Raw genomic sequence first — 24,335 nt, 5'->3', positions numbered from 1 at the left:
CAGTGTGTATTTTTCCAAATCTGTCAGCAGATAGAGAAAAAAGATTCAGAAAGAAATCTCAGTATAAACTATTATTTCTTTAGATAGGGATAATTTTAAATAAAACTAAATTAAATTGAATTGACAAATTGAAAATGTAGAAATAAAAACTATACAAAAATTCGAAATTATAATAACTCTGGTTTTAATGACTGTAACAGCTCACAAACAGAAGGGAAGGGGAACAGGGAAGCAGGTTTTTCCAGGCTCAGGTAGGACATTTAATCGGCCACTTCAGTGCTTTACAACTTCACAAACACGTCAGCTTCACAGGCACATAGTAACTTAAACACATCAGCTTCACAAACATAACAGACTCTCTCTCCCTCTCTGCTGGTGGCATGGCTGCTTATATGCCGCTCTTCCCATGCTCACTGGAGTTAGAGACAGGTGTTACACATAATCTAGCTCAGGTGCAAGCGCCCTTACCATTTTCTCTCTCTCTCTCTGGACTTGACGCTTGAAGTCTGTTCAGCAGGATACTAATCATAAAATGTAAATATGAAATGCAACAGAGGTGTTTTTGTAACATTTATATTGACAAACTGTTTTTCTTAGTTGTGAAGTGTAAAATAAGCTTAAAATATTGATGTTGAGTTTACGGTTACAATTTTTATTCAGATTCATGAACAGATTCATTTGGACTTGACTCGGACTCTGCCTGTTATGGGCTCTGTCTTGAGTCCGACTCGGCCCCTTTTGGACTCGGACTCGATTGTTTAAAGACTCGGACTTGACTCGTACTCGAATATGGTGGACTCGAACCCACAATACCTCCTGATGAATAAAATCAAGTCTTGTTCTACATTTCTTTCTCATTTTTTGTTTAATCATAAATACATCACATTACAGAAGTAAAATGGGTTGCGAATGCAGTTTCATGTTGACATTAAACGTGCACCAAGATTTTTTTTGTTTATGTTTCACTGGTCAATACAATTTTATACTGACATCTATTGGTGTGGATGCAGCATTACCCAATGCAAAGGTTTTAAGTTACTGATGTAATTGTAGAAATACCAAATCACAGGCATATTTGTCACCCATTATTAATTTATTTTGCATGTAGCAGCTACCATGAGGGAGCTTTTTTTTTTTTTTTGCTGGTGATGCATCAATGTTCCAAGCTCCATGACCTTTGCTCCAGATCCAGCATAATTCAAGCCACTTCATAGATTGTGACTTATGGTTTTCCCAAGAACCATAAAAAAAGCTCTGAACATTGAAAGAATGAGTGATAGAATACAAATTGAAAAGAAACAATTGGATACTCTTAGGCCGATACATACGCTATATTAAATGTGTTCAAAAGGATCAAATGCTTGCAATATACTGGCCAAGCATTCGCGTTTTTCACATCATACGAAAAGTATGCTTCTGGCCTTATAGCTGAAGTGTGTAATTTGTGCCCCACTAGCATCACCAAATACAACTGCCAAATATCATGAAGTTCATCAAAACAAACGTTGATTTGGGATTGATAAAGCCTTGTCTGAAAATGTAAAAATCAAAACTTTTAAAGTCTTGAATGTTCAAGGTTTTAGAGATAGCCACCTTCAGATGGATGGATGGATTGATGTTGGATGGTTGGATGGATGTTGGATGGATGGATAAATGGCTGGATGGATTGTAGATTAACTGTTTAACAGGTGGACTTTAAATTCACAAACATTCCAAGACTGACTCAGAACATTCAGTCAATGAAATTCTATGAGACTTTGTGGACTTTTGATAATCAGCTACAGAAAAATCTTGCATCCAGTCAGTTTTAAAAAATATAGCAACCAGAGTTGAAACAGTCTGAAGGTCTGTACCCTGTTTGGTGGATGCACTTTTGCTTGAAAGCTCTAGGAGTTAGTATTAGAAAAGAGTTAGGGATTTTGGACCCTAAACAGTATGTTTGCTTTGTCAAACAAACGTAATGGCTTTCAAGAAGATTTCCTAAAAATTTGATGATAACACTATGCCTTCTGTTCATTTAAGTCACGGGTGTTGACTGGCATTTGTGATGCTACCATGAGGATGACCTCTGACCCTTTGAAGAGTCACATGACCTGTTTGGAGGAAGTCCACATCAGCAATATTAATCCGGGCGAGGGACTGGTAAGTGTCATCTAGATTTGCGCACGGCTTGGTGGCATTGTTTCACTCATTGCGTAAAAACTGCGTATTGTTTGTTTATTTTTAAAGGGAATGTACATCAAATCCACTTACGATGGGCTACACGTCATTACTGGAACCACAGAAAATGTGAGTCAAATGCCTTTAACTCACTAACAGAACTTTTGTACAAGAGCTGTCTTTTTGTTTTCCTATTAATGCATCAATGTTCTGAGCATGTATGTACTTTGCTCTCAGCCCAGGATCATCCAAGCCTCTTTTCAGATTGTGACTAATGGATTCCTAAGATCCATAAAAAAGAAACTGTTTACAAAGCATTACCTTAATTGATTCATGACGTCTGTTTATTAATACAGTCTCCAGCAGACAGAACTCAGCGGATCCATGCAGGCGATGAGGTGGTACAAGTAAACAGACAAACAGTGGTGAGTCCAAACATTTGTTATATCCAAGGAGGTCTATATGATACCTGCAGAGAGCTATCCGTTAGCATTCCCATTCATCTCAATGGTTGCTTCTCAGCAAAACTTCAAAAAGGTCTTTATTGGGGCAAAATACAAAAACAAGAACCCAACCAAACACAAAGTACCCAGAAACGGTTCATGAGACTCAACAAATGTCCATTAGAGGGGAAAAAAGGAGGAAAACAACAAACTAACACAACTAGAACTTGACATCAAGCACTGTGACAGAATTAATAAAAACCAATGCAACACGAAACGTCAGAAAACACAGAGAACCAGACTGGAAACAGAAGGAAAAATCTGACACAAGACGGAGCACACGAAGGGAATATAAAGCAGGAGAAATCAAGAGCGCAAACGAACAAGGCAGGTGAAGGGAATAAACTAATAATGAGGCAAACGAGGAGGCGTGGGTTTCAAACGAGACAGGGAAATGACAGGACAGCACATGGCCAGAGAAACAAACAGAAGCTATGTGCTCACATGAAAAAAAGGGACAAGACAACATGAGTGTCAGGATCAAGCCACAAAAAATATAAACAAGACCAACAGAAGTGGCAGGATCCTGACACTACCCCACCTCAAAGGCACGCCACCTGGCGTCCCAAAAGGGGAACACCTAACACAAGACAAGACTAACAGATATAAACACTGACTGGCTCAGAACAGGAATTAGGAGAGGGAATGGAGGGAAACTGAGGCGGGGGTAGAGGCAGAGACCAGGGCAGGGCCGGAGGAACAGACCAGGGTTGAGCCGACAGGGCTGGAGACCAGGGCAGAGCCGGAGACCTGGGCGGAGCTGGCGGGACAGACCAGGGGAGGGTAGGAGGGTAAACCCCAGAGGATTGTTCAAGAGAGGGAGGCGGCTTCTGGACAGGAATGAAGACAGGGACAGGGGCAGCCACAGAGGATAGGTCAGGGACGGTGGCTCTGGTGGCTGCAGAGGCGAGGCCAGGGACGGCGGCCGTTGGGGAAAGGTCAGGGTCGGCGGCTGCTGGGAAGAGGAAAGGATCTATAGCTTCCTGGCGGTCAGGGCAGGCACCTCCTGGTGGACAGGACGGGTGCTTTCTTGCAGACAGCAGCGAGGACGGGGCCTCCTGACATCAGAGGCGAGGATGGGCGCATTCCGGAGGTGGCAGAATCCACCCGCAGCTGGAAAGCAAGGCCTGGCCTGGATTAACCCCCAATAGGGCCTTTCATACAAAGTGCAGTAAACATAAAAAAGGGCCCACAAAAGCATTTGCACACACAAGTAACACTTAAAAATGTATGAATATCTTTGCTTTATATGACAGCTTATCAAAGGAAGTGGTGTTATAACACTTTTCACATGTCACTGACTTCCTGTTCCTGTTGCTGACGGCACGCTGCATGAGTGTTTGTATCCTGCTAGCCTGCTTAGCATTGCTTATTCTTATTCTCATACGTTCACTGTTTTATCCTTTGTCATTTTACCGTGTTTCGGGTTTTTCCGCTTTTCTATCTGTGTGTATTTTACCTGTTGCTGCTGGCACCCAGCTTGAGTCTGTGTTTGTAGCCTGCTAGCTTTTTTAGCATCACTTATCTATCTGTCTTCAGCTTTTAAAATTTAACATCTGCCATTTTTCAGTGCGCATCGGGTTTTCCCCCGCATTATTCTCTTATCGTGATTCAACTTCGTGCATTTTCCGCGTGCATCCGCTTTCTATTTTTATCGCGATTAAACTGCTCACATTTTACAGCGCGCATCTGTTTTTCTCCTCCATTTTTCTCCTCTGTGTTACACGGATTATTGCATCGATCTCAAAGCACTGCTTATCAAGAACAAGCATAACAACAAACAATTGCGTGAGGGATTCACATCGATCTCAAACCCTCACAGCTCAGGAACAGCTTACAACTACTACAACAACAATCAATTGCGGTAAGTCATGGCATCCTCTCATGTTATTTCTTCCTGCATTGCATGTCACATGTGATAAATGTAAGGAATTAGTCAGGCTGATGGAGAAGGTTAATCAGTCAGAGACACACATCCGAATGCTAGTGGCAGTCTGTGAGAAACAGAAGCCAGTAAATACTGTTTCAGATGCGGGTAGAACAGCAAGCAACACACACACTTTGGTTCCGGCTCTAGAGCCCCTGCAGCAGGACGTTTGGGTGACGTCTCGGTGGCATACTCGCTCAGCAAAGTGACACCACTCTCCCGTTCCTGTTAGGGTTTCCAATCGATTCTCCCCACTCAGTGATGCACCCACTGAGAATCATGTTGAAAGAGCCCTAATAATTGGTGATTCTATTGTAAGGAACGTGGAAATAGAGACTCCAGCCACTATTGTTAAATATATTTCGGGTGCCAGAGCGTCTGACATCAGATCAAATTTACAAGTGCTGGCTAATGCTAAACGTAGATTTTCTAAAATTGTTATTCATGTCAGCACTAATGATGTCCGGCTTCACCAGTCAGAGATCACTAAAGATAATGTTAAAGAGATGTAAAAACGATGTCAGACACTGTGATATGCTCTGGTCCCATCCCTGCTTGTCGTGGTGATGAGGTTTATAGTAGATTAGTGTCACTGAATGGCTGGATGTCTGAGTGGTGTCCAGAGAATAGCATAGGATTTATAGGCAATTGGAAACATTTTTGGGGTAGACCTGACCTGCTAAAGAGAGACGGGCTCCATCCCTCCAGGGAAGGTGCCGCTCTCCTCTCTAGTAATTTGGCTCATAGTCTTAATAATGATAGTGTTTGACTAACTGGGGCCCAGGTCAGGAAGCAGACAAACTGGCTAAACCGAACGTCTGCTAGCTGCCTTGAGACGTCACACAGGTCACATAAACAACACATAGAGACTGTATCAACTAGATATCACATAGAGACTGTGTCTGTTCTCTGAACTACCAAACACAAAACTGTCACTAAATCATTTAGAAAAACTTTAAGGTCAAACTTGAACAAAACAAAAAAATTAAAGATAAACATCATATAAAGGTAGGGCTACTAAACATTAGATCTCTTTCTACCAAAGCACTAATTGTAAATGAAATTATTACAGATCATAGTTTGGATGTGCTCAATTTTGACTGAAATCTGGCTTAAACCGGATTAATATATTAGTTTAAATGAATCTACTCCCCCAGGTTATTGTTATAAACATGAGCCTCGTCTGAAGGGTCGAGGAGGAGGTGTTGCTACAATTTACAGTGAAGTTTTTGGTGTTACTCAGAAGACAGGATATAAGTTTAAATCTTTTGAATTAATAATGCTTAATGTGACACCATCAGATAAAGATAAAAAAACTCTGTCAACTTTTGCGCTTGCTACAGTATATAGATCACCCGGGCCTTATTCTAATTTCCTTGGTGAATTTGCTAATCTTTTATCAGATCTTGAAGTTACTGTAGATAGAGCTTTAATTGTTGGTGACTTCAACATTCACATAGATAATGAAAATGACACATTGGGATTAGCATTTATCGATATTCTCAACTCTTTTGGAGTCAGACAAAATGTGACAGGACCAACTCATCGCCATAATCATACGCTAGATTTAATTCTGTCATATGGAGTTGATGTTGATACTATAGAAATTCTACCGCAGAGTGATGACATCTCAGATCATTACCTCGTGTCTTGTATGCTGCGATCAGCTAATGTTACTCAATCTACACCACGCTATCGTTCAGGTAGAACTGTTCTTTCGACCACTAAAGATAGATCTGGTAGATTATTAGTGAAGCTATCTCATGTACTCAGTAAGCCTCAAAGTCTAGAAAACTTGATGAAATAACAGAAAATATAAATACAGTCTTCTCTAGCACTCTTGATAGTGTCGCCCCCCTTTGATTAAAGAAATTTAAAGAAAAAAGTCCCGCACCATGGTACAATGATCACACTCATGTTCTCAAGAGAGCAGCTCGGAAAATGGAGCGCAAGTGGAAGAATACAAAATTAGAGGTATTTTGTGGTGCATGGAAGGATAGTGTCTGTAGCTACAGACAGGCACTAAAAGCTGCCAGGTCAGCATATTTTAGCAAACTCATAGAAAATAACCACAACAATCCTAGGTGTTTATTCAGTACTGTGGCTAAATTGGTTAGGAGTAAATCCTCAACTGAACCAGATATTCCGTCGCAGCACAATAGTAATGACTTCATGAATTTTTTTACTGATAAAATTGAAATAATCTGAAATAAAATTGGAATTATGCAATCATCTGTCACAGTACCTCAGAAAACAGCGTCTCATAATTTTCCTCACCTGCAGCTTCAATCCTTCGCTGTCATAGGTCATGAAGAGCTAACAAAATCTATCGAAACATCAAAAGCCACAACATGTATGTTAGATCCAATACCAACTAAGCTCTTAAAAGAGGTATTCCCTGTAATCTCAGAACCTCTTCTTAATATTATTAACTCTATCCTTAGGGCATGTCCCAAGAAACTTTAAAATGGCAGATATCAAACCACTTAAGAAGCCACAACTTGATCCTGGAGAACTGGCTAATTATAGACCGATTTCTAATCTCCCGTTTATGTCGAAAATACTAGAAAAGGTAGTATCCTCCCAACTATGTTCATTTCTACAGAGAAATAGTATATATGAACAATTTCAGTCAGGATTTAGGCCTCATCACAGTACAGAGACTGCACTTATCAGAGTTCTCTTCTAGTGCTATTAGATCTTAGTGCTGCATTCGACATGATAGATCACGACATTCTCTTGAATAGGCTAGAGAATTATGTTGGCATTAGTGGACTTGCATTAGCATGGTTTAGATCCTATTTAGCAGACCGCTACCACTTTGTCTATGTAAATGAGGAATTGTCAAACCAAATAAAGTAAAGTTTGGAGTGCCACAGGGATCAGTTTTAGGGCCTCTGCTTTTTTCCTTGTATATGCTTCCCCTGGGAGATATTATCAGGAATCGTGGAATAAGTTTCCACTGTTATGCCGATGATACCCAACTTTATATTTCTTTAAAACCTGATGAAATTTCACAATTCTCCAAATTAGCAGAGTGTATCAATGAAATAAAAGATTGGATGGCCAGAAATTTCCTTCTACTCAATTCCGACAAAACAGAGGTACTAATTGTTGGACCAAAAACCTCTTAAAAACAAGCCGCTAAAATATAATTTGACTCTTGATGAATGTACTGTTATATCATCTTCAACAGCGAAAAACTTGAGGTGTTATATTTGATACCAATCTGTCATTTGAAAATCAAATTACCAGTGTTTATAGAACAGCATTCTTCCACCTAAGAAATTTTGCTAAATTACGACACATGCTCTCAATTGCTGATGCCGAAAAACGAATTAATGCGTTCATGACCTCAAGACTAGATTATTGTAATGCATTACTGGTAGGATGTCCAGCAAGATCAATAAATAAACTTCAATTGGTTCAAAATGCAGCAGCTAGAGCGCTGACTAGAACCAAGAAATATGATCATATTAGCCCCATTTTATCGTCGTTACATTGGCTACCTGTTAAATTTTGTATTTTAAAATTCTGTTAACTATGTACAAAGCTTTGAATGGTCTAGCTCCGCAGTACTTAAGTGACCTTCTACCACGCTATATTCCATCACGTTCATTACGATCACAAAATTCTGGCCTGTTAATAGTTCTTAGAATATCAAAATCCACAAAAGGAGGTAGATCCTTTTCATATTTGGCTCCTAAACTATGTGGCTCCTAAACTAGTCTCCCTAACACTGTTCGAGACGTAGACACACTCACTCAGTTTAAGTCTAGACTAAAGGCTCATCTATTTAGCCAGGCATACACCTAATTTATCCTTCAACTCACAATTAGGCTGCTTTAGTTAGGTCTGCCAGAACCAAAAACCAGAAACATTGATCATGTTCTATAACTCTGCAATAAATTGAATGGCATCTATGCTAATATTATTCTATTTGTTTCCATGTCACAGCCTCGGGACTCCTATCCTGAGGTCACCAGAACCGGCTGGATCCAGCTCCATTCCTGCTTCATGTTGGATTCCGCTGCTACGTGTCTCTGAGTGATGATGACAAATAGCAGCCAGTGCCAGCCAAGCATCACTTCAGTCTATTACGATAGACTTCAGAGGATGAACTGATGCCAACTCCAACCATAAGACATGGGATCCATCATATGCCATTGCCTGAACCTTGGACTTAAGATAGACCTCACCGAAATTACCGGCCAGTTGAACTGCGATGCAACTAACTGAACTCTGCCTGCATCCCCTCGATCTAATGATGGACTACACTCTTGAAATGGAATACATAGACTATCAGTTAGTTGCCAACAAAACCCTTCATCAGCCAACTAACAAAGGACAATGCATATATGAAAACTTCTGCAGTTAATCCAGGATGGACTTCAAAGACATTAGTCATTAATCTTAAAGTTCAAACAAAATCTTTGTTTAAACACTGACCCTTAACACTTAGTTTAATAATTTTATACCATGACTTGCACTATACATAAGTAATATTGGCATTATATTCATGATGTTAGCCAGTGGGGAACTGGCCCCCACAGTGAGCCTAGTTTCTCCCAAGGTTATTTTTCTCCATTAACCAACATCTTATGGAGTTTTGTGTTCCTTGCCACAGTCACCTTCGGCTTGCTCACTGGGGTTCTAAATACAATTATTATTTAATTACTTATTTTTAAACACAATTCACAATCGTATTTTATCAAACTACACAATGATGACTCTAAGATATTATAGATATTACAGTTTCATTTTCTGTTAATGCATGATTTTCTGTAAAGCTGCTTTAAAACGATGTGTGTTGTGAAAGGTGCTATACAAATAAAAATGACTTGACTTTTTTCAGTATTTGGTGTGACCATCCTATGCCTTTTCTCTTAGGTACACTTGTGTACAGTTTTAAGGTTGTTGACAGATAGGTTGTTCCAAGCTTCTTTGAGAACTTGCCACTGTTCTGTGTATTTAGGCTGCCCCAATTGCTTCTGTCTTTTCATGTAATCCCTGACTGATTCAATGATGCTGAGATCAGGCCTCTATGGAGGCCATACTTTTCTGTTGCAGGACTTCTTGTTCTATTTCTGTTTAATTTTATTTGCAAAAGGAATGTTTGGGAATCTAAAATGTATATTTCCTATTGATACTCTAAAGCAAAAAATATAAAATAACCATCTTAAGACAAATGTTTTTGTGAAACAACTAATATGCCTAAGACTTTTGCACAGAACTATATATATATATATATATATATATATATATATATATATATATATATATATATATATATATATATATATAGGTAGCACTTTACAATAAGGTTCCATTTGTTAACATTAGTTAACAACTTTAGTTAACATGAACTAACAATGAACAATACTTTTAAGCATTTATTAATCTTAGTTAATGTTACTTTCAACATATACTAAAACATATTTAAATCAAAGGTTTTATTAGTTAACATTAGTTAATGCACTATGAACTAACAATGAACAATTTTATTTTTATGTTAATTGTTTATTGATGATACCTAATGCATTACCTAATATTACCAAATGTAGTCTTATTGTAAAGTGTATATATATATATATATATATATATATATATATATATATATATATATATATATATATATACATACACACACTGGCGGCCAAAAGTTTTGAATAATATACAGATTTTGCTCTTATGGAAAGAAATTGGTACTTTTATTCCATTATGCCATTCAACTGATCACAATGTATAGTCAGGACATTAATAACGTGAAAAATTATTATTACAATTTGAAAAAACATTTCAAAACTTCTTAAACTACTTCAGAGTTCTCATCAAAAAATCCCCCACATGCAGCAATGACAGCTTTGCAGATCCTTGGCAATCTAGCTGTCAGTTTGTCCAGATCCTCAAGTGACATTTCACCCCACACTTTACGTAGCACTTGCCATAGATGTGGCTGTCTTGTTGGGCACTTCTCATGCACCTTACAGTCTAGCTGATCCCACAAAAGCTCAATGGGGTTAAGATCCATAACACTCTTTTCCAGTTATCTGTTGTCCAATGTTTGTGTTTCTTTGCCCACTCTAACCTTTTCTTTATGATTTCTGTTTCAAAAGTGGCTTTTTCTTTGCAATTCTGCCCATAAGGCCTGTACCCCTAAGTCTTCTCTTGACTGTTGTACATGAAAATGGTGTTGAGCGGGTAGAATTCAATGAAGCTGTCAGCTTAGGACATGTGAGTTGTCTTTTTCTCAAACTAGAGACTCTGATGTACTTATCCTCTTGTTTAGTTGAATCTGGGCCTTCCACATCTCTTTCTGTCCTTGTTAGAGCCAGTTGTCCTTTGTCTTTGATGACTGTAGTGTACACCTTTGTATGAAATCTTCAGTTTTTTTGGCAATTTCAAGCATTGTATAGCCTTCATCCTCAAAACAATGATTGACTGATGAGTTTCTAGAGAAAGCTGTTTCTTTTTTGCCATTTCTGGCCTAATATTGATCTTAAGACATGCATAATGTCTATTGCATAATGTGGCAACTCAAAAACAAACACAAAGACAATGTTAAGCTTCATTTAACAAACTAAATAGCTTTCAGCAGAGTTTGATATAATCGCAAGTGATTTTCTAGTACCAAATAAGCAATTTAGTATGATTACTCAAGGATAAGGTGTTGGAGTGATTGCTGCTGGAAATAGGGCCTGTCTCGATTTGATCAAAAATGACTTTTTTCAAATAGTGTTGGTGCTGTTTTTTACATCAGTAATGTCCTGACTATACTTTGTGATCAGTTTAATGACACTTTGGTGAATTAAAGTTCCAATTACCTTCCGAAACAGCAAAATCTGTACATTATTCCAAACTTTTGGCCGCCATGGATGTATGTATGTATGTATACACATACATACATCACACACACACACACACACACACACACACACACACACACACACACACACACACACACAATTCTTTCTTCTGATTTTTGATTGAAAATTGACCTGAGCATGTTCTTTGACAGGTTTTGTGAGATTCACTCAAAAACAGATTTAATGTGCTGTTGTGCTTTTAGGTGGGCTGGCAGTTGAAGAATCTGGTGTCAAAGCTCAGAGAAGATCCTGAGAAGGTGACACTGATAGTGAAGAAGAGACCCTCAGGTACCTGCGGCTTTACTCCTGCACCCTTGAAGAACATGCGCTGGAGACCGCCTGTCGTCCAGGTACTGTCCACACACCTCTAGAGATCAGATGCTCAGCAAGCTTAGTTTTGCTTGTTTAGATTTGGGCTGGATACAATTTTTATGCTATCTGTCCTGTATAATGTACAAGATTAAGATTAGTGCTTCCCAATCACAGTATGGTGAAAAGTATGCATTTTTGCATAATTTTAGACAATATTGCCCACACCTCTTTGCTGGTTCTTTAATGCAGGACTGGAAGGAAATGTAATGACATATTTGTCCCAATACTGGCTCATTTCATATTTATTTCACACTTCATGACCCCATAAAACAAACACAGTTTTCGTTCCTATTGAAATCAGACTTTTTTCTCAAAGGAATAGTTCACCCTCAAATGAAAATCACCATTTACTCACCCCCATGCCATCCCAGATGTGTGACAATTTTTTTTTTTTTTTTTTTTTTTTTGCTGAACACAAACAAAGGTTTTTAGAAGAATATTTCAGCTCTGTAAGTCCATACAATGCAAGTGAATGGTGACCAAAGCTTTGAAGCTCAAAAATCTCATAAAGGCAGCATAAAAGTAATCCATACAACTTCAGTGGTTTCATCCATGTCTTCAGAAGCAATATAATAGGTGTGGGTGAGAAACAGATTAATATTTAAGTCTTTTTTTTTTTATAGTATCAGATGGTATCGGTTTTGGGATCTGAGCAGTTTTATGAGCACAAGTACAAATACATGAGCATGGGATCAGACCCAATTCCGATACCATTATCGGTTTCAGGACATCCCTATTTATATTATATATAGAATAAAAGTTCATTTTGTCAACTTTAAAGAGAACATTAGCATATAGATGGCCTCAAAGCTAACAGACATGGACTGTTAACCATAAAACTCCCATTTTGATGGCTTTAAAGGTGATGTGTACAATTCTTTCTATTTTTAAATACTTTCTCCTATCTCAGCTTAATATGCAGAGACAACTATTTGTAACCCATTGTGTAAACACTATGGTTTTGCTTTAGTCATTTAAGTGGTTTGAGATGTCAACTTTGAGACTTCCTGATGGGACTACATGATTTAAAAAACAGGCTACCTGTTTAGAAAAATGTTTTGGAAACCGTCATTTTATGCAATTCCATTTGGTGCCACTAGTGGTTTAGAATTACTCTTTAAAATGTTCCTGCTTCACGATCGGCAGGACACAATGTACTGTTCGTAGTTTGTAAAAGTTTGCAAATAGGTATACTGCTTGTGAGATACAGTATTTTACAGAGTGTTTGTCTATGTGAAGTGTTTCACATTTGGACAGACTCCATGAAATTTATTTGTTTTAACATGAGTGGGTGGGTGTTGCAGAAAAAACAATGAAACACTTCTTCCCCTAGACACACACAAATGAAAATGGACACTGATGTCAAACATCTTCCACAGGAGACTCCATGTTGATTAATGGTGGTTGAGATTGCTACCTGCAGCAGGTTTCTACTGTACATCATCAGGATGTGTGTTTCCATTTAATTTAAAGTGCCGCTTTAAATGTCACAAAGCCATTGATTTTAGAATTGCTAATCTTAGTTCACACATGTACCCCACCCCTTTCCATTCTTTTAAAGGTCAGACTCTAGACTACAGCTCTAATAAAAAGATTTTCACCCATTTAATACAAATTACAAATGGAACATGCATTATAAAGACTTTTCATGTAGCATCTTGGCAGTGAGCTTTACACAGGCAACACCACTCACATTTTCTTCAAAAAAATTAAAAAAGTTAGTTCACATAATGTACTCTATCTTTAAATGAATGGAAAGCCTGCTCACCAACGAATGTTCTCCTGAATATTTGTTTATGCAATTCATATAATCCATACATAAAGTTAATGCATTTAACGACTGCTATTGGTTCTGTCTAGAAAAGTAGAACAGAACTCTTGCAATTACTGGGAATTAATTAGTAACAAAAGTTTGTACCTCACAAAATCTATGGTCTAAAGGCTTACTTTGAGAAAATCTGAATTTATCTGGGCTAAAATTGGCATGTCTTACCAAACAAAGCAGGTCCTAAGAAGAAAAGATCCTTCAGTACAGTGTCGTATTGTATTAATTTGGTGTCAAAGGTAGATCAAAGGTCTATGGATTGAAATTTAACATTCAAAGTAAATGAAAAGAATGTGTGATACAACTGTGAATTCTGTTAAAACTACTGTACTGTAAGGTTTAATTAAGCATAAAAAGAATAGTGGTTCACTAATACTGTTTAGAGTGGGCAAAATGACTGACTAATAGACTCATAAGGGACTAATAAACACATTTATTGATTTGTTTGTTTTAGAGCCCATTGTATGTGCCTGTTGCCCAGTCATCTAGAAATCCTGCACAGATCTCAACCAAGCGGCCGGAGAAACCTGCTATTTTAGATCTGTATATTCCTCCTCCCCCCTCCATGCCGTACAGCCCACGGTCAGTATCTGTCTCTCTGATAAAGTTTTTCCTTCATATTTCTGTTAAAACAACAATTTCACTTTAGCCCTGTTCTGAAACCTAGTGACTTGCATTGTTGTCTACTGCCTGCAAAGGGAGCATGCTAATCTGTAAAGTAACTGATAGGAAATGCTCAACATAGACAGCAACTCTGTAATCGGTCACTCATGTGCACCCCACAAATTGCTTTCCTCATGTGATGCAAATAGGAGACTCAACTTGCAATTGATTCCGATAGAGTTTAATGTTAGCATGTTGCTAAGCTAAAAATTCGATACTCCAATAAGCACAAATACATAGTTTGGTAAAAAAAAAAATCCGTTTTTAATTTGATGGTAGTATTATTTCATACTTTCAAACTACTGTCAAGTCATTTTTATTTGTATAGCGCTTTTCACATCACACATAGTTTCAAAGCAGCTTTACAGAAAATCATGCTGTAACGGGGGTTAAAATGGGAAAGGAGGAGGCGGGAACCGGCTGAACAGTCAAAGTAATATTTAATGTAAAATTAAAACATAAAGACAAAAACATAAACACACACACGGCAGCTGCGTGTGGCTCTCTCTCTCTCGAACTGCCGCAACCGGCTGCCTTTATCCCTCTCCTCGGCTGATTAGCCCGATTGGGGACCGGGCGTGCGTAGTCACGGCCTGGCCCCGCCCTCCTCGTCACACTCCCCTTTGCCTCAGGCCAGGGAACCCCCGGCATGACGTACATCCCCCCCCCCCCTTCTGGAGACCTGGGAGGGAAAAGGGGAGAGGGAAAGAACGAGTCGGAGCAGCAGTGAGAGAAAGAGAGGAGAAAGAGAAAAAAAATTGCTCGCTGGTTCCCAGACATGGCGTCACCTGGTCCTCGACCACTCCTCCACCTTCTGGCGAATGACAGTCGATCCTCCCCGGGCGGACAGCAGCGAGTCCTCCGACCCTTGGCGGATGGAACGCCCCTCCACGTTCCGGCGGTCGGTAGCAAGCCCCTCCGCCCCTGGCAGTGGCTCCACTGTTCCAGGCGGCCGGCAGCGAGCCCCTCCTCCCCTCGCGGACGGTGGCCGTTCCTCCGTGTCCAGGCGGCCGGCAGCAACGCCTCCCTTCCCCGGTGGACGGCAGTGGCGAGGACTCCACGACAGCGCATCCCACCTCCTTCCCTGGTTTCGGCACCAATGTAACCGGGGGGTTAAAATGGGAAAGGAGGTGGCGGGTACCAGCTTAACAGTCAATGTAATATTTAATGTAAAATTAAAACATAAAGACAAAACATAAACACACACACGGCAGCTGCGTGTGGCTCTCTCTCTCTCAAACTGCTGCATCTGGCTGCCTTTATCCCTCTCTTCGTCCGATTAGCCCGACTGGGGGCCGGGCGTGCGTAGTCACAGCCCAGCCCCGCCCTCCTCCTAGTCACACATGCATTAACAGAAAATTAACCTGTAATATCTATAAAGTCTTAGAGTGATCATTGTGTAGTTTGATTAAATATGATTGTAAATAGTGTATAAAAAATTAAATAATAATTGTATTTAGAACCCCTGTGAGCAGGATGAAGGCGACTGTGCCAAGGAACACAAAACTCCATAAGATGTTGGTTAATGGAGAAAAGTAACCTTGGGAGAAACCAGGCTCACTGTGGGAGCCAGGTCCCCTCTGGCTAAACAACATGAATATAATGCCAGTATTAGTTATTTGTGTGCAGTGCGAGTCATGGTTTAAAATTTGTAAACTAAGTAAGTGTTAAATTCAGCGTTTAAAAAAAGATTTTTTATGAACTGTAAGATTAATGACTAATGTCTTTGAAGTCCATCCTGGATTAACTGCAGAAGTTCACATAGATGCATTGTCCTTTGTTAGTTGGCTGACGTAGGCTTTTGCTGGCAATTAATTGATAGTCTATGTATTCCATTTCAAGAGTGTAGTCCATCAATAGACAAAGGTGATGCAGGCAGAGATCAATGAGGTGCATCACAACCGGCAGGTCATTTCGGTGAGGTTCAGTGGGTTCCATCCTAAATCTAAGGTTCAGGCAGTGGCATATGAAGTATCCGATGTCTTACAGTTGGTGTTGGCATCAGTTCATCCTCTGAAGTCCATCGTAAAAGACTGAAGTGATGTCTGGCTAGCACCGGCTGTAGTTTGTCGTCATCACTCAGCGACACGTATCAGTGGAGTCTGACGCCAAGCAGGAACGGAGCTGGATCTGGCCTGCTCTGGTAAATAGGAAAAGGATCTACCTCCTTTTGTGGATTTTGATAATCTAGGAACTATTAACAAGCCAGTATTTTGTGATCGTAATGAATGTGATGGAATATAGTATGTCAGAAGGTCACTTAAGTACTGTGGAGCTAGACCATTCAAAGTTTTGTATGTAGTTAACAGAATTTTAAAATTAAAATGAAATTTAACTGGTAGCCAATGTAACGATGATAAAATGGGGCTAATATAATCATATTTCTTGGTCAAATCAAGTCATTTTTATTTGTATATCGCCTTTCACAACACACATCGTTTCAAAGCAGCTTTACAGAAGATCAGGCATTAACAGTAGATAAAACTGTAATATCTATAATATCTTAGAGTCATCATTGTGTAGTTTGATAAAATACAATTGTGAATTGTGTTTAAAAATAAGTAATTAAATAATAATTGTATTTAGAACCCCAGTGAGCAAGCCGAATGCGACTGTGGCAAGGAACACAAAACTCAATAAGATGTTGGTTAATGGAGAAAAATAACCTTGGGAGAAACCAGAATCACTGTGGGGGCCAGTTCCCCTCTGCCTAACATCATGAATATAATGCCAATATTACTTATGTATAGTGCAAGTCATGGTTTAAAATTATTAAACTAAGTAAGTGTTAAGGGTCAGTGTTTAAAACAAAGATTTTGTATGAACTGTAAGATTAATGACTAATGTCTTTGAAGTCCATCCTGGATTAACTGCAGAAGTCCACATAGATGCAATTGTCCTTGTTAGTTGGCTGATGAAGGGTTTTGTTGGCAGTTAATTGATAGTCTATGTATTCCATTTCAAGAGTGTAGTCCATCAGAGATAATGCAGGCAGAGATCAGTTAGGTGCATCGCAATTCAACCTGGCTGGTAATTTCAGTGAGGTCTATCCTAAATCCAAGGTTCAGGCAATGGCATATGAAGTATCCCATTTCTTATGGTTGGAGTTGGCATCAGTTCATCCTCTAAAGTCCATCGTAATAGACTGAAGTGATGTTTGGCTGGCACCGGCTGCTATTAGTCATCATCACACAGTGACACGTAGCAGTGGAGTTCAACACAAAGCAGGAATGGAGCTGGATCCAGCCGGTTCTGGTGACCTCAGGATAGGAGTACCGAGGTTGAGACAGGGAAACAAATAAAATAATATTAGCATAGATGCCATTCAATTTATTGCAGTTATAGATCATGATCACTGTTTCTGGTTCCGGCAGACCTAGTTGTAGTCAGCACTCTGGTAGCTGCATTTTGAACCAATTGAAGTTTATTTATTGAACTTGCTGGACATCCTCCCAGTAATGCATTACAATAATCTAATCTTGAGGTCATGAACGCATTAATTCGTTTTTTGGCATCAGCAACAGAGAGCATGTGTCGTAACTTAGCAATATTTCTGAAGTGGAAGAATGCTGTTCTACAAACATTTGAAATTAGATTTTCAAAGGACAGATTGGTATCAAATATAACACCTAAGCTCTTCACTTTAGAAGATGACATAACAGTACATTCATCGAGAGTCAAATTATATTTTAGCGGCTTATTTTTAGAGGTTTTTGGGCCAATAATTAGTACCTCTGTTTTGTCAGAATTGAGGGGACGGAAATTTCTGGCCGTCCAATCTTTGATTTCATTGATACACTCTGCTAATTTGGAGAATTGTGAATTTTCGTTGGGTTTAGAAGAAATATAAAGTTGGATATCATCAGAATAACAGTGGAAACTTATTCCAAGATTCCTGATAATATCTCCCAGGGGAAGCATATATAAGGAGAAAAGCAGAGGCCCTAGAACTGATCCCTGTGGCACTCCATACTTTTGATTTGAAAATTCCTCGTTTACACATACAAAGTGGTAGCAGTTCGATAAATAGGACCTAAACCATGCTAATGCAAGTCCACTAATGACAACATAATTCTCCAGCCTATTCAAGAGAATGCCATGATCTATGGTGTCGATGGCGGCACTAAGATCTAAAAGCAATAGAAGAGAAATGCAGCTGCGATCAGATGATAAGAGCAAGTCATTTGTAACTCTGATAAGTGCAGTGACTGAAATTGTTTATATATACCATTTCTCTGTAGAAACGAACATAGTTGGGAGGACATTACCTTTTCTAGTATTTTGAACATGAATGGTAGATTTGAAATCAGTCTGTAATTAGCCAATTCTCCAGGATCAAGCTGTGGCTTCTTAATAAGATGTTTGAAAACTGCTATTTTAAAGTTTCTTGGGACATGTCCTAAGGATAGCGAGGAGTTAATAATATTAAGAAGAGGTTATGAGATTAAAGGGAATACTTCTTTTAAGAGCTTAGTTGGAATTGGATCTAACATACATGTTGTGGCTTTTGATTTTTTGATAAGTTTTGTTAGCTCTTCATGACCTATGACAGCAAAGGATTGAAGTTGCTCATGAGAAAAATTATGATACACTTTTTTCTGAGATTTCTGTTTCCTTCCATGCTCAGCGAAATACCTCTAATTTTGTATTCTTCCACTTGCGCTCCATTTTCCGAGCTGCTTTCTTGAGAGCATGAGTGTGATCATTGTACCATGGTGCAGAGCTTTTTTCTGTAATTTTCTTTAATTGAAGGGGGGCGACACTATCAAGAGTGCTAGAGAAGACTGTATTTATATTTTCTGTTATTACATCAAGTTCTTCTAGACTTTTTGGCTTACTGAGTATGTGAGACATTTCTGGAAGATTATTAGTGAAGCTATCTTTAGTGGTCAAAAGAATAGTTCTACCTGAACGATAGCGTGGTGTAGATTGTGTGACATTAGCTGATCGCAGCAAACAAGAGACGAGGTAATGATCTGAGATGTCATCGCTCTGCGGTAGAATTTCTATAGTATCAACATCAACTCCATATGACAGAATTAAATCTAGCATATGATTATGCCGATGAGTTGGTCCTGTCACATTTTGTCTGACTCCAAGAGAGTTGAGAATATCAATAAATGTTAATCCCAATGTGTCATTTTCATTACCTATGTGAATGTTGAAGTCACCAACAATTAAAGCTCTATCTACAGTAACTACAAGATCTGATAGAAAATGTGCAAATTCACCAAGGAAATCTGAGTACGGCCTGGGTGATCCATATACTGTAGCAAGGGCAAAAGACGACAGATATTTTTTTATTTAAATCTGACGTTGTCACATTAAGCATTATTAGTTCAAAAGACTTAAACTTATATCCTGTCCTCTGAGTAATGCCAAAAAGTTAAAGCAACACCTCCTCCTCGACCCTTCAAACGAGGCTCATGTTCATAACAATAACCTGGGGGAGTAGATTCATTTAAACTAATATATTCATCTGGTTTAAGACAGTTTTCAGTCAAACAGAGCACATCCAAATTATGATCTGTAATAATTTAATTTACAATTAGTGCTTTGGTTGAAAGAGATCTAATGTTTAGTAGCCCTAACTATTTATGATGTTTACCTTCAAATGTTTTTTTTGTTGTTTTTTTCAAGTTTGACCTTAAAGTTTTTATAAATGATTTAGTGAGAGTTTTGTGTTTGGAAGTTCAGGGAACAGACACAGTCTTTGTATGATATCTAGGTGATACAGTCTCTGTGTGTTGTAGTTTATGTGACCTGTGTGACGTCTCAAGGCAGCTAGCTGACGTTCGGATTAACCAGTTTGTCTGCTTCCTGACCTGGGCCCCAGTTAATCAAATAATATCACTATTAAGACTATGAGCCAAATTACTAGAGAGGAGAGCGTCACGTCCGTCTCTCTGTAGCAGGTCAGGTCTACCCCAAAAACTCTTCCAATTGTCTATAAATCCGATGCTATTCTCCGGACACCACTCAGACATCCAGCCATTCAGTGACATTGATCTACTATAAACCTAATCACCACAACAAGCAGGGAGGGGGCCAGAGCATATTACAGTGTCTGACATCATTTTTGCAAGTTCACACACCTCTTTAACATTATCTTTAGTGATCTCCGACTGGTGAATCCAGACATCGCTAGTGCTGACATGAATAACAATTTTAGAAAATCTATGTTTAGCATTAGTCAGCACTTGTAAATTTGATCTGATGTCAGAAGCTCAAGCCCTGGAAATGCATTTAACAATAGTGGCTGGAGTCTTTATTTCCACGTTCCTTAATATAGAATCACCAATTATTAAGGCTCTTTCAACATAATTCTCAGTGGGTGCATCACTGAGTGGGGAGAATCGATTGGAAACCCTAACAGGAATGGGAGAGTGGTGGCGCTTTGAGCGAGTATGCCGCCGAGACGTCACCCAGATGCCCTTCTGCGGGGACTCCACAGCCGGAACCAAAGTGTGTGTGTTGCTCGCTGTACTACCCACATCCGAAACAGAATCTACCGGCTTCTTTCACACTGACCTCCACTAGCGTTCGGATGCGTGTCTCTTACTCAGTAACCTTCTCTGTCAGCCTGACTAATCCCTCACTGCTGACGGAAGAAATTATAGTAAAGATGCGGCATGCAGTGCAGGAAGAAATAGCATGAGCGGATGCCATGACTTACCGCAATTGTTTGTTGTTGTTGTTATGGTTGTTCTTGAGCGGCGAAGGTTTGAGATTGATGTAATAATCCGTGTAAAACACAGTGGAGAAAACGAATCCACGCAGTCGAGACGCGAGATGTAGACAAGCGGGGGGGGGAAGAAAAGAAAAATTAGAGTGTGATGAGGAGGAGGGCGGGCTAATCAGCTGAGGAATGGGATAAAGCCGAGCCGGATGCGGCAGTTTGAGAGAGAGAGAGCCACACGCAGCTGCCGTGTGTGTTTATGTTTGTGTCTTTTTAAGTTTTCATTAAACATTATTTTTACTGTTCAGGCGGTTCCCGCCTCCTCCTTGCCAATTTTAAACCCTGTTACAGAGAGAAAACGGGTGCACGTGGTAAAATACACGCAGATGAAACATTAGAAAAGCAGAAAAACCCGAAGTATGAGGATAAAACTTTGAATGTATAAGAATAATAATAAGCAATGCTAAGCAGGCTAGCAAGCTAAAAACACTCGTGCAGTGTGCCGGCAGCAACTGGAACAGGAACAGCCAACTGTATAACTGTATACTCTCCTGTATTTATTTAATTGAAATGTAAGATCAATCTGCATTTTTCCTACTTCGTCGTGGATTTTTTTCACTTAGCTTGTCGCATTGCATTCTGGGATTGCCTTCTCCACAATGGATACATGCCATTCTACCTTAGAATTTGGTCAAAAAGAGGGATCTCAGAAGGCAACATAAAGTTGCTGCCTAGCTTATGGAACAGTTTTTGCATCTGGATTCTAACAATGATGCTCAAAATGTTGTCTAGGTAGGCTGCTCACTAGCATTTGGAACAGAGCTTGTGGCTTTAAAGAAAACCTATTATTATAACGCTTCTTTATTTGTGTCTCACTGTAGAGATGAAGAGACGAGTGAATGTACAGGTGTAAAGATCAGACCAAAAGGGTCAGAGTCACCAAACTCATCTCTGGACTTAGCTAGCAGGCGGCGTTCCAACATCGCAGAATACAACAGCAAACCCAGCGTGAGCCCACCAGAGATTGTTGTCCCACAGGCGCGACTGAGACAGCGCACCCCCTCTAGAGGTCAGTACTTGTTCAGCCAACCCAACTGTCTGTAACATTACTGAAATAGCGTCACTCATGCCCCATGTGTTTGCTGCAAGACTAAGACCAGAATCATACTCGAGCACTTGGCCAATGCATTGCCAATGTGGGGTCTGGTTGAACATACTAACGAGTGTTCTTCTTGTGTTACTGTGGTGGTAACAAAACTCAATACTTAAATTGTTAACATTTGTTTTCTTTTCACTCTGAGCCTTTAAATACATGTTTTGGGCAGCATGGTTTGAGAAGGCATTATGGTGTTGTTTGAATGCTCAAGTAAGGGTTTAGTTAGTCTGATTCTTACATTGTGCATGTGTTTTAGGAAAGCCCCGTCCCATGTCCATGCCAGTAGACACTTGCCTAGGTGTGTCGGATTCCCCCTCCAGACCCTGGGGTCTTGGAAGGAAAGGTAAGCCCAACACCTGCCTTTGTGTAAACTCCAGCTGAAGCGAGCTAATCACCAGCTGTCAGCGCAAACATTTCAATAGCCAATTACATGGGCAGAGCAAACAAAGGTCAGCTGACACTGCCTGCTGCATATTTGTCCTCTGTTATTAAGTAGCTCAAGGGTCATCTCTGCATATGCATAGTTCATTTAGGTTAAGATTTCAGACAGTAGTTTAAATGTGGAATGCATTTTCAGACTATGCAGGCCTGCAGTATAGAGTGTAGTGTTTTCTTGTTTTTACTGAAAATGAAGACTAAAGTTAGACATCATACATTTGTCATTATTAAATCCCTTTTACATTATTGCCTATAGCAAAGCCAGACTTTTGACTATTGACATAAAGTCCACATTATATTATAAATTATTCTGGCAAAGAACTGCCCACATGAACAGGAAGAGTCTGTGTTCAAATCACTTCTATTGTCACATCACCTTACAAACAAGTGAACAAACCAGAATAACTGACATATGAATCGCTTCTGTTGTATTCCTCATTTGTAAATCGCTTTGGATAAAAATGTCTGCTAAAGGAATAAATATAAATGTAAACACATAAAGTGACCACTGTAGGATACAGACAACACTAAAGAAATTAGTTGGAAATGCATGTATTTCTATTTTTGAAAGTCTATTCAAAAGTAATAAGTATACTGACTATTTAACAGACATAACTCATAAAATGAAAAATGGGTCAGTGACTTGACACTTGATAACTTAAATTCACTTCTACTATGATAAACATGTTTTCAGTTTCTGAGTTCAGTAATTTTTTTTGGGGGGGGGGCCTTCAAGTAAATAACCGTAACCATCCCAAGACAGTACACTAAAAATAAAAGTCTCATTAAAAGCTGAAAAAAAATAAATAAATTTCCTCCCAATTTGGAATGCCCAATTCCCAATGTGCTTTTTAAGTCCTCGTGGTCGCATAGTGATTCACCTCAGTCCGGGTGGCGGAGGACGAATCCCAGTTGCCTCCGCGTCTGAGATCGTTGTTGAGCTCGTTGCCACGGAGACATAGCGCGTGTGGAGGCTTCACGCCATCCACCGCGCTCAACTCACCATGCACCCCACCGAGAACGAGCCACATTATAGTGATCACGAGGAGGTTACCCCATGTGACTCTACCCTCCCTAGCAACCGGGCCAATTTGTTTGCTTAGGAGACCTGGCTGGAGTCACTCAGCACGCCCTGGGATTCGAACTAGCGAACTCCAGGGGTGGTAGTCAGCGTCTTTACCACTGAGCTACGCAGGCCCCAAAAGCTGAAATGTATAAATAATAAAAAAGAAGAAGAAATGTTGGCATAAGTAGTTTGGAATAATATTTTATTGTTTTTTTCCCCTTAAAAGCAGTAAAGATATTTTTAAAAAAATATGATTCATATTTGAAAAACTTTTTTTTTTTTTTTTTATCATATCATAGTCATGTGGTGTAACGGACATGCAGGTACAGCAGCCATTCTGCTGTCATGTGAGGAAAAACAAAACAAGAGCACCCCTTTAGACCCTTATGACTCTGTGTACAGATTTGAAAAAACATGAGGTATTTTGAAATTTATTGAAAAGGCACATTTTGCTCGGGTCAAATAGAGAAACATTTTTAAAAAAACTTGTAATTTGTGACGCAAAAATTAAATTTGTAAAAATATAATTGTTTTTAATTTTTTTTTATACTGATATTTGAAAAAAGAAAAGAAAAAAGACAATTTAAATTGAAAATTATGCTTGAAAACTTTTTTGAAATTAATGATTAAGTTGTGTACCCTCACATGTATTAAAGGTGCAAGGTGTAATACCTGTTATT

General features: G+C 39.2%; 1 protein-coding gene across 1 annotated transcript in view; it reads left to right on the top strand.

The window, feature by feature from the left end:
- The window catches only part of cnksr3 (cnksr family member 3), an 82,956-nt gene that overhangs the window by 57,126 nt on the left and 1,495 nt on the right, over positions 1 to 24,335 (top strand). The window contains exons 6-12 of the mRNA XM_051654797.1: positions 2,023 to 2,142; positions 2,230 to 2,289; positions 2,517 to 2,585; positions 11,660 to 11,806; positions 14,108 to 14,235; positions 21,877 to 22,064; positions 22,408 to 22,494. Coding sequence (XP_051510757.1) covers positions 2,023 to 2,142; positions 2,230 to 2,289; positions 2,517 to 2,585; positions 11,660 to 11,806; positions 14,108 to 14,235; positions 21,877 to 22,064; positions 22,408 to 22,494 — 799 coding nt within the window. The remainder of the gene's footprint in view (positions 1 to 2,022; positions 2,143 to 2,229; positions 2,290 to 2,516; positions 2,586 to 11,659; positions 11,807 to 14,107; positions 14,236 to 21,876; positions 22,065 to 22,407; positions 22,495 to 24,335) is intronic.

Source organism: Myxocyprinus asiaticus, chromosome 25 (genome assembly GCF_019703515.2).
Source record: "Myxocyprinus asiaticus isolate MX2 ecotype Aquarium Trade chromosome 25, UBuf_Myxa_2, whole genome shotgun sequence".
In the NCBI taxonomy this organism is placed as follows: domain Eukaryota; kingdom Metazoa; phylum Chordata; class Actinopteri; order Cypriniformes; family Catostomidae; genus Myxocyprinus; species Myxocyprinus asiaticus.
Note: the sequence above shows the minus strand (reverse complement) of the source record. Positions and strands in the feature narration are given on the sequence as shown.